This window comes from Xenopus laevis, chromosome 1S (assembly GCF_017654675.1).
Source record: "Xenopus laevis strain J_2021 chromosome 1S, Xenopus_laevis_v10.1, whole genome shotgun sequence".
NCBI classification, from domain to species: Eukaryota; Metazoa; Chordata; class Amphibia; order Anura; family Pipidae; genus Xenopus; species Xenopus laevis.
The window spans coordinates 14,027,733-14,044,375 of record NC_054372.1 but is presented as its reverse complement, the minus strand read 5'-3'; the positions used below and the strand labels follow the sequence as shown (position 1 = coordinate 14,044,375).

The following is a 16,643-nucleotide window of genomic DNA, read 5'->3' as shown; positions in this document are numbered from 1 at the left end:
AAATGGTTTATGTAGATGAAGCAGGGTTTTACATATCAGCTGTTGTATGTGATGCATTTTTATAGAGACCTACAGTGTTCAGGGGTATAGTTTTCCTTTAAAGCTAAGGGTGCAAATGGCGTGTTTTCAACCATCAAAGCAATTCTGGTACTTTCCCGATCATACCTCTGCCTCTTCTTGGTTACTTTGCTGACATCTGCCTGTCAATGTATCCACTACATGTGTTCATAGACTAATAATCACAGGCTTTATGCCTTAGGCCTTTATACAGATACAGAAATCATAATATCATGCAGTGATTGTTTCATACAGAATTGTTTCCCTGCTCAGCAGTTAGGGACCGTCTGACAATTCCTATCCACAGCAGTAAATGAAGGGAGAATTTCACTGCATACAGTCAGGTTTCTTATAAAAACGGTACACATTTTTTAATTAAAGTATATTGGAGATAGATTTCTTTTTCAAATGGGATTTTATTTTTTTTGCCTTTACATGCCCTTTAAAAGGGTAGTTCGCCTTTAAATAACTACTTGTTTTCAGATAGATCACGAGAAATTACGACTGTTTCCAATTACTTTCTATTTTCTACGTGTGCCCGTTTTTCTAATATTGAAGTATAAAGTGTCCATTTTTAACCTTCTAAAGCAGCTCTGGGAGGGGGGTCGCTGACCTTGTAAATTGTTCTGAATTGATACATTTAGGTGAGCCTTGAATTACATAATCTGGTACAGGTATGGGACCTGTTATCCAGAATGTTTAGGACCTGGGACTTTCCGGATAACAGATCTTTCTGTAATTTGGATCTTCCTACCTTAAGTCTACTAGAAAATCATGTAAACATTAAATAACCCCAATAGGCTGGTTTTGCTTCCAATAAGGATTAATTATATCTTAGTTGGGATCAAGTACAAGCTACTGTTTTATTATTACAGAGAAAAAATAAACTATTTTTAAAAATTCGGATAATTTAGATAAAGTGGAATCTTTGGAAGATGCCTTTCCGTAATTCTGAGCTTTCTTGATATTGGTTTTCCGGATAATAGATCCCTTACCTATATTAATATCATCAGTTTGCCACTGCAGTGAAAGGGTTCGAAAACTTTCTACTAATGATTAATAATGTAATCAGAATGTGTCTATAAATATAGATATATCCACTGCGTGCCTTTAGCTGCTGCATTATATGATCTGAACACTGTAGAAAATAATGAAATACAGAGTGTTAAACTCATAGAAATATCTGTGCATCTGTACAAATTGTTTCTGACCTTGAATTTCGCTTTGACAAATGAAGAATTTGAAATGAAAGTGTAGGTGCAATAGTTGAGTGGTGTGTTGTTTGTTATATTCTAATCCTGGAGGCGCATCTCTTTGAGAATACATTATGTTTCTGGGTTATTTTCAGCATTTTTTGCTATGAATTTGCTATGCTGAATGAGTCAGCCTCTACATAAGTATCCTGCGTTGCTAGTATAACCCTATTAGCCGTATGGCTAATAAGAATTTCGACCATGTCATGCTTAAAATGGGGTGCAGGCATATTTCCAGATTCAACTGAAAATTCACCCATACCACCTTTTTTAACACAATTCCCATTGTAGTCGATGGAGGGGCAACAATTTAGAAGAATAAAGAACAAGCAAGAAAATATAATATTATGAAAATCATTATTCAACTTATTGAAGCCTCCATTTACATTCTATATACAATTATATTTGAAATACTACAATGATGGTGTTTTAATTGTTAATCTTTCTGCATGAAAGTTGTTCTTACTCAACTCATTGGAGTAAGAATAAACGATAAGATGAAAACTGCCACCAGTTCAAATATCTAGGGGGCTTTCATGGATTCCGAGTTCTAGTCAGTTTTCTTTGGCATGATTTTACGATTGATCCAGTCCACGTAGTTGGAGACTTTAGTGTAGACTCCAGGCTTGTTGAGGCTGCCGCATCCATCTCCCCAGCTGACAATTCCCCACAGATAAGATATCTTGTCCTTTTCACAAGCCAGAGGTCCTCCAGAGTCCCCCTAAAAGACACAGCATTGTGTTTTTTCATTTCATTTCCACCTCCCATGGGGACAATGCAGTAAATTCAAGTTCATCTACAGCAGCACCTTACTCTTTGCTTGTTTTATCAGCATGTGATGGGTGGAAGCTTTTGCAGAGGGTATAGTTATTAGTGTGATTGAGTGCAATTAATCTTATGAAATAAATGATGATGATGATGACAGATAGAGCAAAGTGGTGGAAGCCATCTTTTGCTCAGCCCAGCGCAGGACCCAATGTTTGACACAACTCTATTCAGCTGATGTCACTGTTCTTAAAAGGGACCTGTCACTACACATACAAATAATGAAAGTCCTTTGCAAATTAAACATAGAACTCAAATTCTTTTTTTTTCCATTACAACACTCATCCATGCTATAAAGCTGTAAATCAAATATCATCTGCCCCGCCTCTATGCCTGAGTCAATTACTTTCACTTTCCATTAGGTAATTCCTACATGTCACTGCACTTCTCACATTTGCCCTTATCTCATCAGGCTCTATAACTGTGTAGGACACTGCATATGGGCATTAGGTCCCCCATTCTGGTGCATACACAAGATTTTGGGGTGATACACCCCAATTTAAGTTTTTTGAGTTTTTTTAAGAACTTGAGTTTTTGGCATTTGGACTTATATAAATAACCCCCTAAGTGTTCATTTTCCCATTTCCACAGTTTTTCTTACCTGACAGGCATCTATAGTGCAGTCAAAATATCCCGCGCAGAACATATTTTCACTGATCTCTGCTCCATAGATTTCTGGGCTGCTGCATTTGTTATCAGGCACAAGTGGCACGATAGCTTCTTGCAGATTTTGTGCATACTCTGTTGAATCTGAAATATTTCCATGGCAACACAAAAGCCAAAAGTAATAACTTACCGAATTATTATAATGCACTTAAAGGAGAGCAATTAATATGGCTAAAAATGGCATATTTTGTATAGTGAACTTATTGCACGAGGCTAAAGTTTCAGCTTGTCAATAGCAGCAATGATCCAGGACTTCAAACTTGTCACAGGGGGTCACCATCTTGGAAAGTGTCTGTGACACTCACATGCTCAGTGGGCTCTGATTGGCTGTTGAGAAGCTAAGCTTAGGGCTCGTCACTAATTATCCAGCAGAAAATGAGCTTCCCTGGCTGTAATATAAGCTGATGCTACAGGTTTGCTGATTATTAAATTCTGATGCTAATTGCACTGGTTTCTGTGCTGCCATGTAGTAATTATCTGTATTAATTACTAATCAGCCTTATTTTGTGACCAGAAACCTAACTAGAGGGGGGCGGGCCCTGGCGCAGTATGCGCAGCCGGGCCCCCCTCCGTACATCCGGAACTGGCCGGGGGGCCCTGAGGGGGTGCAGGCCCTGGCCCGCTCGCACCCCCTGCTCCCCCGGTAGTTCCGCCACTGTTTGTGACATTTCTATTCTATGTGTACTGTATATTGTGAGTGGCTCCCTAAGCTCAGTAAGTGACAGCAGCACAGAGCATGTGCAGTGAATCAGCAGAAAAGAAGATGGGGAGCTACTGGGGCATCTTTGGAGACACAGATCTTTACTGCTAAAGGGCTGTGGTTGCCTTCGGCTGGTACAGAAGCACAAAATATAATGTACAAACTTTATAGCCTACTTCTTTAGTAAAGCTTTAGTTCTCCTTTAAATGGTAATTTTCTTGGGATGAAGGAAATAAAAACAAAACAAGGTATGTCCAATGCATATCAACTTCTTCTTGGGGCTACAGGAAGGCTGTGGCCCCATATTTGAGTAGATATAGATGGGGCATATATATGCATTAGGCATTTTCAACCAGCAGTTCCTCAGCTGGTGTTGAAGTTAAAGCTTGTGGCAACTCCAAAATCAAAAACCTAGTGATTACATGCATCAAGTGACTGATGAATTTGGAAAAGCACTGGGCAGAAGCTGGTACAGTAACATTTAACTGATGAGGGTGGAGCTAAATAGTCGGCGTATGAAGGTGCCGCGCATACTACTCTGCATTTGTAAAATGGCTACAGGAGCCACTTCATAAACCCAACATGATGATCCCAATGAGCTTAACCCCGTGTAGGCAACAGGCTGACGTCTTCACTATTACAATACACTTGTGCTCTTTGCCTTATTATTTACCTTCATGCATGCGACCCCATCCGGCAATCTGGCAGTGGTGGTCATCAGTAAAAGGTATGCTTTCATCGGGTAGACAGATGGTCTGGACGAACTGGTTCTTCTTTGCACACGCATTGTTAACTCTCTTTAGTTTTATTAGAACTAGGGTAAACAGAATAAGAGGATAAAGTAATCATATGGTCTGAGTTAAGTGTGTGTAAGTAAAGAAGAAGGCTGTAATTGATCGGCATCCTTGGTAGTTTTCTAAACATGTTTTTTTATTATATACCCAGTGTCGCACTGGGACACCAGGGGCCCACTAAAAAACCTTAGACCAGGGGCCACTCTCAATACTATTTATTCTTCCTCTCTACTTACTCAACCTCTATTCCCCTAGTCTCTTTTCTTTACATCCTATAAACTATTATTCCATCTATTTAGCCTCTTTGTTCTCATAGAAATAGGTAATGACCATGAAATAGGCCAAATGTTTATCAGTATGAGGGGCCAAGGACACCTGGACCCACCAGGAGTTTTCCCAGTATCCCTGTGGGCCAGTCCAACACTGTATATACCTTCTTAATTGTTTAATAATTTCAAGTTTTTTTGCTTATCCCCTAGAATTCCCAAAATATGCCCTGATCATACGCAGATCATGACACCTCTGTAACTAACCCTTTTCAGCTGCAGGAACCAGAAATTAAAATTAAATTGGAAGGAATGAACCAGGCCCGGATCTGTGGGTTCTGGCAAATGCCAGAGGGGCTGCTGTAAGTTGTCATTGTAACTATTTTTTTTTTTAAAGATGTTTTTATTTGCACCTTAATTCAATACATGTACAACAAAGCTAACATGTTATTACAATTGTAAATAAAAAACTTTGCATATTTAAGACTGGGTCTAGTCTACACACTTTCATTAACCGTCCCCAATCTCAGAACACATAGCATGTATTTTAATATTTCAATTATATGACAGTACATTTTATATAGCAAGATTTACACAGTTAGGTATCTCTTTCCCTCAATCCCCCTGATTGAAACAATCCCTGCCAATTTCTTATCGGCCTTCAAGATTTTAGTCCCATCACCAAATATCGCCCATGTGGGTGTGGGCTATATATAGATTAGTAGGCTAATTTTACAATAATGAGTCACCTCATTCCAGAACCTTTGTATAAGTGGACAGGTCCACAAACAATGATAAATATCTTCAGAAAAAGTGAAAAAAATATATATATTCCAATTGGAACATATATATGTTTCCTTGTAGAACAGCGCCTAGAGCAAACGGAGAGAGCAAAAAAACAGGGGCATAATATGGTGTAGTATTTTCAATTTGTTAGAACACCCTGTGGTGAAAAAGTATAAAAATTGAAAAGTGAAAAAGTAAAAAGTGAAAAAATAAAAATAAAAATCAGAAAGGGATTAAAATATGTTATTTTCCCTTTAAAGTGATCTTCCTTTCCCAAGATGTGTAGAAGCAGAAATAGTGTTTTCTGAATCCTTCACCGAAATTTAGTAAAATTGCCTACTTACAAGACAGTGGCAGTTTTATCGCATGTAGTTTTGGTTTCCTATATTCTCCCCTCCTGTCAGTCACCATTGGGCTCCCAGATAGGAATACAAAGGGTACATAGTGCAATAGCGTTTTATTAAAAAAATTTTTAAAAAACATTAAAAGATTTACACTCACATTTGTTTGCAAGGTTTTGTCACATGTAAGCAAGTCCTTTTTTGGAGATGTCACCAGTTGTAAAACAAAGGAGGATATTGTGCCGGCGTCTCTCTCCCTCGTGGTGTTTGCTCCGTGTTCTGCTTGTGACGTCACTTCCGCCTGACGCGTTTCACCGACCAATCGGCTTCCTCAGAGGCATGAAGTGTCTCTACAGGAGCGCCCTTAAGAGGCGCATCATCCCTCATTACCCTAGGATACTTTCTGGTGTGTTGCACATGGGTCCCGTGCCTCTCCTGTGGTGCGCGTTTCTCTTGCGTTCCACATGCGTTCCATTGATTATGCACTTCCGGTTTCCTGAAACCAGAACACACCAGAAAGTATCCTAGGGTAATGAGGGATGATGCGCCTCTTAAGGGCGCTCCTGTAGAGACACTTCATGCCTCTGAGGAAGCCGATTGGTCGGTGAAACGCGTCAGGCGGAAGTGACGTCACAAGCAGAACACGGAGCAAACACCACGAGGGAGAGAGACGCCGGCACAATATCCTCCTTTGTTTTACAACTGGTGACATCTCCAAAAAAGGACTTGCTTACATGTGACAAAACCTTGCAAACAAATGTGAGTGTAAATCTTTTAATGTTTTTTAAATTTTTTTTTAATAAAACGCTATTGCACTATGTACCCTTTGTATTCCTATCTGGGAGCCCAATGGTGACTGACAGGAGGGGAGAATATAGGAAACCAAAACTACATGCGATAAAACTGCCACTGTCTTGTAAGTAGGCAATTTTACTAAATTTCGGTGAAGGATTCAGAAAACACTATTTTTGCTTCTACACATCTTGGGAAAGGAAGATCACTTTAAAGGGAAAATAACATATTTTAATCCCTTTCTGATTTTTATTTTTATTTTTATTTTTTCACTTTTTACTTTTTCACTTTTCAATTTTTATACTTTTTCACCACAGGGTGTTCTAACAAATTGAAAATACTACACCATATTATGCCCCTGTTTTTTTGCTCTCTCCGTTTGCTCTAGGCGCTGTTCTACAAGGAAACATATATATTGTTCCAATTGGAATATAAATATTTTTTTCACTTTTTCTGGAACTTTTTTCACGCAGTTGAGAGACTGAAAGAGAACGGCAGGAGGGGGATACTCTAAAGGGTTAACTTTTTTCTTTTTCATTGTATATTGTTTTGCAATGATAAATATCTGCCTTCGGAGTTTGGCATTTTGAGCAACAGTCTGTCTCCGACCGGCCTACTTTTTTCTGAGTTCTGGGGAAAAGTAACCCCTATGCAGTATTTTAAGGAACATTTCTTGGAATTGACTGGAACGAAGAAGTGTTAACAATTTTACATGTATGGCCAGCAGTTTATATTTTGTCAATTCTGGAATTTGATGGATCCACCTACCCATTCCTCTCTCAAATTCCATCTCTGGTAGCGTAGTGTTCTCAATACCTTATATTAGAGAGATATGGAGGGTTTTACTGTGTTGGATCGAAGGAGACTATCTATTGGATTATTGTTTTCTTGTTTAGAGATAGTTTGAATTACCTTCTGAGCATAGTTTCTGGCTTGCAGATATGAAAACGTATCCCAAGATATTCCACTATATTTTTCTTTCGATTCAGATAAAGAATAGAGAGTGTCCAGAGTGCACATTAGATGTCTCACCTGTTTTACCTTTTGTGCTGCCCATGTGAGAAAAGGATGGCCTCTATCGTTATTCAAAAAATGAGGGTTGCTCACAAAAGGCTGAAAGAGGGAGTCAGCAGCAGAAAGAGATAATCTATGACGTGCCGCTCGCCAGGTCTTAATTGTATTGTATAATAAGGGGTTGTCTTTTACCTGCAATGGGAGTTGACTCTCAGTTAAATGTAACAAAGAGGCCAAAGAGAACTCTGGCACTAAGCCCTGTTCCAGCCGAGGCACTCCAAATAGTTCCCTATCCTGAATCCAGTCTGTCGAAGCATCTGGAAGACCTACCCCACCATATATCTTGGTTTGAAGTTTTTTCTGACTTATTCTGGGGTGTTTGCCACCCCAGATGAACTGACTAACAGCACAATTTAATTTTACTAGATCGGTGCGTGAGAGCAACACTGGAAGCATATGTAGTGGGTAAAGCAGCCTGGGAAACCAGACCATTTTGATCAAATGGCATTTTCCCAAATAATTAACTGGTAAACGGGACCACACTTTGATCTCCTGAACCAATTTATCTTATAATGGAGTGACGTTCTGTCTGTATAAAGCATATATTGTCTGAGGAATCTAAATTCCAAAAAATTGTAGTGTGGTAGTGTCCCACTGAAATGGGAAGGGGCCATCCCATGCTTTTCGAAATTGCGGGTGTAGCGGCATTGCTATAGTTTTAGTAGTATTAACTTTAAATCCTGCTATTCTGCCAAATTCTTGGATATAATTCAAGAGTTGGGGGATGGCCTCTCGCGGATTTGTTATAATTAACAAAATGTCATCTGCAAAAGCTCGTAATTTAAGATGTTGGGTACCAATATTTATCCCTCTCAAATGTGGAGAAACTAACAAATATCGGAGAAATGGGTCCAAGGCCAAATTAAACAACAAGGGGAAAATGGACATCCCTGTCTGGTACCCCGCGAAAGAGTGAAGAAAGAAGAGAAATGTCCATTAATATATAATTTAGCCTGGGCTGGACGATACAGTGTTGTTATAGCTTTAATAAAAAGTGGTCCAAAAAGTCAAATTTAACCAATCGAACTAAATGAGAATGAAAAATCCAGTCAAACGCCTTGCCTACATCTAGGTTTACCACTAACATTTGTGATTTTTTTGTTTTGTTTTGTTTTGTCAGAGATCACTGCTGCCAGGGCAGAGCGTATGGCTGTTATAGCCTGTCTGTTGCGAGTAAAACCTAACTGTTCTGGCACAGTAATTTCCGACAGGATGTTTTGCAACTTAATAGATAAAAGTTTTGTAAATATTTTATAATCATGATTTAGCAGTGAGATAGGTTTGTAAAATTCCAATTGGTCCTCCCTTCTATCTTTTTTTAAAATTAAAATCATTTTTGCCTCCCTGAACCCATCCCAAACTCCAGTCCCACCTTAAATATGTTGAAAGAGAGAATACAGGGTAGGTGTTAACTCCTCTTGCGACATTTTATAATATTCTGGTGAGATTGTGATCGATATCAATGCGTGGTCAGATAGAGAAATATTGTATATCTTACTTCCTGTTATATTATCGACTACCATCTGTGTTATTAGAGTATAATCTATTTGTGAAAAGGATTTATGGGGGTTAGAATAAAAAGTATATTCCCTCTCATCTGGGTGTAGCAGACGCCAACTGTCTACCAAACTACACTCTGGCTAGAGTGGCCTCCCTGAGGGGAGGAGCCTTGTGTTCCAGACCGATCTAAGACGGGTTCCCAAACAGTGTTCATATCACCTGCTACTAGAAGGGTAGAGGGCCCCCATGCTGTAACGGAAGCAATTAAATCTGTAAAGAAGGCTTTGGAATTGTTATTGGGTCCATAAACATTTACGATTGTATACCGGTTTTGTTCTATTTGTCAATCCACAAATAAGTATCTAGCCTCTGCATCTGCACGAAGCAGTTATACATTCCGCTATCCAGGTATCTTTAAGAGTAGAGGACTGAGCAGAGTTCCAATGAGTTTCCTATAAACAGATAATTTGTTAACGGAGTGGTTTCAAATATTGGAGAATTTTTTTATGTTTCAGAGGGGTATGTAAACCTTTTACATTCCAAGAGAGAATCTTAAGGGTAGTTTCAGGAATCTGAGTTTGTACTCCTATGGGAACATGTAACGTTTGGTGTATAGCCATTAGGGAGGTTGGGTGTATTTGAGATACCGACCCAGATACTTCAATACTATAACAAACGGATTTCGCTGGTGATAAATATAACTCTGTCTCATTACGGTGCATTTTATAACTTTTCAAACCATTAACTTTTGAAAACAGACAACAACAACAAGAAAAGATATAAACAGACAAAGAAAAATAATGACCTCGGACTGGTCATAATTACCTAAATATCACATTGGGCGTCCTAACTAAAGAGAGGCCTTTTCATTAACTCTAGCTTTGCAACAATTATAATTTATACATTCATCAACACCATCAATATTTATCAGTAAGTAACGAGTTGCCCTCCGTGGTTAGGCATGATCTCCTTCATTTCAGTTCAAAGTGGCTAATCATATCCTCTGGTTTTTCAAAAAACATCGGTCCATTGTCAGCTAGAACCCTCCGTTTATTGGGATATAACATAGAGAACTTTCGGCCTGAATTGTGCAGCATTTTACACGCCGGGGCAAATGACCTGCGGCCATTGTCACTATTTAATGGGCTGGTGGGGGCTGTTTGGGGTCAGTGTACCTGAAATCCAAGAATCTATTCTGAATTCCAGTCCAGATCTGGAATGAACCTATACAATACCTTATTTTAAGGTGTCAATGCTGAGTACAATAGGAACTGCAGGGAAGTAGTGTGTCCTTGAAGACACAGCAATATAATTTTTAAGGTGCATAGGTTGGAAGACTGCCAGTAATAACCTCCATTATTTATTATTCCATTATTTATTGTAATGGTTAGCATATGATTATGGCTGAACAGCAATGTTACCAGTGCTTACTTGAGAAATCAGGCAAGGATGGCATTATGTAACATTATGCATCATTTTTTGTAGATTTCTATTAAATTGCATTATTAACTAAAACTGACATTTCTAGCAACATTGCAAAGTTTGCATGATATATAGATGACTGTTTCGGTGTACTCACCAATATCATGTTCAGTGCGCTTAAAGGACCAGTAACATCAAATTTTTTTTTTCAAAAATTCGTTAGTACATAACGAAAAAATAACACAAACACAAATTAAAATTTAAAATAGCAAAGCCTTTATTAAGAAATAACTTACAGATACTCCACTTCCTGTCCTCTTCAGAAACGGCGAAAAGGCGACCATCCTTCCTGCAGCGCTTGATTTGTCCTCCCTGACAGCGTGTGAAGTGAGGTGAAGAGAGTTGAAGCTGCGGATCAAGACCCTGCAGGACCGACACATGAAGACCTTTCTGCTGTGACACGACTGGGAACTTGTAGAGGAGACGCGCTGCGAGATTTAACTCTTTATGCCCTTGAACTTGGTCTGCTTCGTGGGCTCGTCTATGTTACAGCGGAACGGGTAGGGATTCTCCTGCCACTCAGGCCCGTCCGGCCCCTGCACCAGACACAGCTTGTCCCCGTCACGCACGAACCCCGTCGCCTCCCCGCCGCTCTTCACGAAGGCCGAGAAGCGGATGAGGTTGCGGCTGACCGTGGCGGAGCCTTTGCCCGGGGCTTGTGAGGAGGCGATGGAGGCGGAGGTGGAGTAAGGGCCGGGCGGCAGGTCAGAGCGGGTGGATAAGCGGAATCTGCTGCTGCTGCCGGAGCCTTCGTAGTCATGGTAACCGCCCGAGTAACTGCCACACGTCGGACCAGCTGTTTCCTCGGCCGCAGTGGAGCTACTGTCATCCCATTCGTCGAGTTACATCTCGTACCGACTCCTCCCCAGTCACACGGGGCTGCAGGTTCACCGCCGCTACAAAAACACTTCCACTGGCTCTACACGCGTCTCCTCTACAAGTTCCCAGTCGTGTCACAGCAGAAAGGTCTTCATGTGTCGGTCCTGCAGGGTCTTGATCCGCAGCTTCAACTCTCTTCACCTCACTTCACACGCTGTCAGGGAGGACAAATCGAGCGCTGCAGGAAGGATGGTCGCCTTTTCGCCGTTTCTGAAGAGGACAGGAAGTGGAGTATCTGTAAGTTATTTCTTAATAAAGGCTTTGCTATTTTAAATTTTAATTTGTGTTGGTGTTATTTTTTCGTTATGTAGTAACGAATTTTTGAAAAAAAAAATTTGATGTTACTGGTCCTTTAAAGACAGAATATTTGTCATAAAAAATGTATCTCTCGACCTCAAAAGTTTGTGTCACATCAGTGGTTTGGTTGAAGGACTGCTGTCCAAGGACCACACGGATTTTTGACTTTGGAGGGCTGTGGAAGGACAAACAGATTTAAATGACTAATTCCTCAATAGAGGAGCAGTGCAATGCCATCATTAACCCGGATGGTCACTTCTAAGCACTTTTGTAATTTATTTTTAATATATATTTTTTTTAATTTCAAGATATTAAGGGTACTGTTAATATGAATGGCTTTTGTAACAACACTCCAGCTACTGGTCAGACCATTCTGAACACCAAGTAGTCAAGAGAAAGGGCTTCTCTAATAAAAAGCAATAGAATCCTTTCTCAAATGTTTCCTAAGCAGAAGAACATCATAGCAGCCCCCCCCCTCTCTCTCTCTCTCTCTCTCTCTCACTCTCTCTCTCTCTCAACAGGTGGCGCTGTTGTAACAAAATTAATATTAACAGAACATGTATCCCTTACTATCTTGGAATAAAAGAAAAAAACAATGAATATACATTGCATACTTTCTATAGCACTCATCAGTTTTACTTTTACTTATATTAAAGGTTTACTTATCCTATATGGGTATTTGTTGCCCCATTGTATGTGAATTTTATGAGTAAGACAGAGAACTGGCAAATTTAAGATAGTACTAGTATATTTAGTGGACTTGCTAATGGTAGGGCCGCAACACTCCTCCTGATCAAGCACTGACCCAAGACACTTTGCTGAATATTCCAGTGTCTACACCATTGCAAAACTCTCAGGTTATTTTTATAGCCTACATATATAGATAAAGATCTTTCTTTTATGTAACATGAAGGTGTAGCACAGTTTCAAAGTGTAGCCACCCTGAGATTTAGGTATGGTTTACTCAGGTAGTCTCCCCTGTATCCGCCCACCTAAAGTGGTCCTGGTGATTTTTCAATTCACCCAGGCAGCTGTCCCTTTTTCCTGGGCCCATTAAAGTCCAAGGTTTGTCCACTAGGAGGCAGCATCTGAAAGTATAAAGGGGTATAACCCCAAGTGCTCAAGGTCTATCTTAGGACCTCACCTCTCTGAGAGTTTATTACAGACCGAGGATCCCTATGAGCAGCACTTTAATCTCGAAAAGGAATTACCCAGGAGTGTGGTAATTTATATGCAGTGCATTTGCATAGTTACATAGTTAGTTAAATCAGGTTGAAAAAAGACCATCAAGTTCAACCCCTCCAAATGAAAACCCAGCATCCACACACACACACACATGCCTCAATACCACATAAACCATATACAGGTATACCCATATTTGTACTAACTATAGAGTTTAGCATCACAATAGTCCGAGATGGATTGTGATTTCTACATTTGACCTTGCTGTGCCTGAAGTGACTGTGAATATTTCCACTACCTTCTTTCTGTTAATAAACCAGTTAATTTGCTGCAAGAAAACATCTTTGTGACTGGATCCTTTGCTACACAGAAGAACACAAGGTACAGGGAGTTGCTCAGGTACACGTGGGTCAGTGGCACAATAAAAGCAGACATAGTCCTGGTTGCACACTATAATACACACAATTAGCACTCAAGGGTGTGCTACAAATAGTATATTCATTCACCTGTCTGCAAAGCATTGAGCGGCAGAGACCACCCAACATGGCTGAATAAGGCTTCCAGCACAGAAATAGTTGCCAATATATATCCCAGCAATCCAAGGGTGGGCCCCAGGTAAGACTGAATTTCAACCCAGGATCCGGCCTCTTGCAACAACGCGCTTTTCATGTTTTTTTCCACATTTTGGCTGTGTACTGGATACAGCAGCATCTTCTTGTACAACCACCCTCCTTCCCTTGTCACCTACAAAAAAATAATCCGAACATTTTATTTTCATAAAGTTCCTGTGGGCCCAAAGATACTGAATCTTATATACATTCTGTAATGATTTTGCAGAGGACTTATAAAATAGTTGCCGTTTATTAACTGTCCCCTAAAGTTGGCCCAGCAAAGAGGGCCCTAATCCAAAGTTTAGACAGTGAAGGGGAGGGGTCCTTATCATTGCTGGGAAAGAGGTTGCCTACAGTAGACTACAGTCGTTTGCCTATGTTCCATTAAGGAGAATCCTGAAATTTGGGGGTATGATTTTCTGAGTTAAAATAATTCACTGCTAGATGACTGACCCCAGATGGGTAATGCATTGGATGCTTGAATCTGTATTTGTGAGTATATGCTGAGCAATACTATTGTATATTTCCGGCCTAATTCTCTTGAAGACTCTTATATGAATCTAGCTTATAAAGCCTTTATTGTTAAAGGCATTATGTCCCGATCTTTCTGGTATCGTTTTTATTGCTAAATTATATTGCACGTAAATGAATTACAGTAGAACCCAAATTTTATGTTTTTCAGGGGACCAGAAAAAAATGGTGTAAAATCAAGGAAAATGTAAAATCAGGGAAATGTATTATGCTTAATATTTAAGTGGGTACGTAATAATTAATCCAGCACACGAAGTTTGCTCAAGGGTTATTACCCGTGTTTAATGTCAAGCCAAACAGGTTACAACGTTTCGGGGGCGTACCCCCGAAACGTTGTAACCTGTTTGGCTTGACATTAAACACGGGTAATAACCCTTGAGCAAACTTCGTGTGCTGGATTAATTATTACGTACCTTTCGTTGGGGGTGCCGTCCTCCTATGATCCATGCACCGTGAACGTTGAAAGAGGGACCAGGTGTGCATCTGCATTTCGTTTGGCTAATATTTAAGTGGGACCACAACAATGTAAAATGAGGGAAAGCTTAACATCAGGGGTTGTAAATTTGAGGTTCCACTGTAATTCATTATACCATTTAAATTTTTTTCTTGAGCCAATAAATGTATTTTTTAGTTGAAATATATATGTTTTAAAATTGGTATTTGCTTTCAGAAAGAGCCAGCACTTCACAACGGAACTGCTATCAGATATTCTATTGTTTCTCCTACTGAAGGATTCGTGACCAGACTTAGATTTTATATTGGGTGCTGTTCTTATATCTACCACTAGGGGCATAAGAGCATTTTTAACAATGCAGGTGTCAGGAAGCAGTTATCTGTTTACCTTGCCATTATTCGGCTGATAGGCTGTTTTGGGGGGGAGAGGGAGGGGGTGATTTGGGGGGTGACTTGCAGTGTTGTAATAAAGAGTGACTGAAGTTCATCAGAACACAAGTCACATGACTGGGGATTAATTAAATGATAAAAAAAAGATGGGATGAGGTGCTTAAGACTTTTTCCAGCAAGGTTAAACAATATAGCACCCATAAATCATAAGGTTTAAAGACAGTGACAGATTATACATTACCTGTACTTCATGAATATTTATGAGAATTACAGAGGGTACTTTTAGTTTTCAGCAAATATGTACTCATATACTCACATTTTGGTATCCGGCAGTGTTCCCAGGATACTAAACGATCCTTCATTAAGTAGCACCATGGGATCTCATCGTTGTCTGGACTTCTACATGTTAAAGAGGTAAAACATTACAAACACACGGTGTCAAGGGCCACTATACCTTTATGTGTCCTTTTTCCTCTATATATGTTTATATTAGAGAGCAATGTGTACAATGTGTACTGTATTTCTTCTCACTTTGTATTGCCAGACAATGAAGGTGCTTCTAATGTTGCTGTTTCAGTATTACACAACGTCATTGTTTTCAGTTCCTCTGCTCATCATTTTCCTTATTGTCTCCTGCAGCCATCTTGGGAACTGGCACCCGACACTGGTTAAGCCAAAATCAACTCTTGGAAAAACTTTCTTTTGCAGTTGTAGGGCAAGTGGGGTGCCCCATATCATGGCACAACATGTCACAATATTCATTTTAAAGAAAAAAACATACAAAAATAAACTGCTTACATGGAGTGACATGGAGTGGCAAGGTGGGGCATTGTGTGGCATCTAAGCCACATACAGTATCTAGATAAAGTATGTTCTGAAGCAGGGTGAATTAAGGCATTTGGTAAACAAAAAACAACCCATTTCCCCACTGAATTGAATGTTGTGCCATGTGCACATGCACCAATAATGTCTACTTGATTTGTTTGTAGGCCCGGGTGCAAGTGGTATAAGTTTAAATCCTAGTGCTTGTGTTTGTTTTAGGCATTCATTGAACCCTGTAAATCAGGATTTGGACAAATACTTAATCCTTCCTAATGGATTTATTTGAATACCATACCTAACCTCAATCCTTGGCACACTCAGAAATTTGCAGCACGCGGGTAGAAATTGATGGTGTGCGCACATTTTGTAGGGTTTGGATTAGGTTCAGAATCCTGCTGAAAATAACTTGGATTTGGCCAAATCCCAAAATAAATCCTGGATTCTGTGCATCTCTGTAAAGCAGGGGTGTCCAAAAGGTAGAGAGGAATCTACCAGTAGACCTTTAGCTGGTAAGCAGTAGATCTCAAGAAACTGTCCACAAACAGCTTGTCTAAATCACCTGTTTCATTCTTTTCATTCAGATACTGTATTAATTATGCTATGGTTACATACAAAATAGATTTGTTTATTAAAGATAACAATGTACATTTTCTCATAAATCAATATTTAAGTAATATTTTCCATGGAGCAGAATGCTAACAAACAAAGCTTTTATGGTTGCAGATCATAATGGGACCACATCACTAAAAGTAGACCTCACATTTTTAAAGTATGGGCACTGTTGCTGTAAAGGATCTCTATGGAGGATGAATCCTTCAGGTGAAGACAAGGGTGATGAGGGCAGATAGGCAGTGACTTGGAACAAGAACAGGACTAGGACTGGAGCAAGAATAGAGGTGAGAACAAGGGCAGGACAAAGAGTAGGAACAAGAGCAGGAATAG

At 39.7% G+C, this 16,643-nt stretch overlaps 1 protein-coding gene across 1 annotated transcript in view; it reads right to left on the bottom strand.

The window, feature by feature from the left end:
- Nucleotides 1-857: 857 nt before the first annotated feature.
- Nucleotides 858-16,643, bottom strand: part of hgfac.S (HGF activator S homeolog) — a 41,788-nt gene continuing 26,002 nt past the window's right edge. Inside the window, 7 exon segments of the mRNA XM_018243019.2 lie at nt 858-2,031; nt 2,737-2,885; nt 4,175-4,315; nt 10,634-10,652; nt 11,761-11,887; nt 13,401-13,638; nt 15,196-15,278. Coding sequence (XP_018098508.1) covers nt 1,861-2,031; nt 2,737-2,885; nt 4,175-4,315; nt 10,634-10,652; nt 11,761-11,887; nt 13,401-13,638; nt 15,196-15,278 — 928 coding nt within the window. The 3' untranslated portion in view covers nt 858-1,860.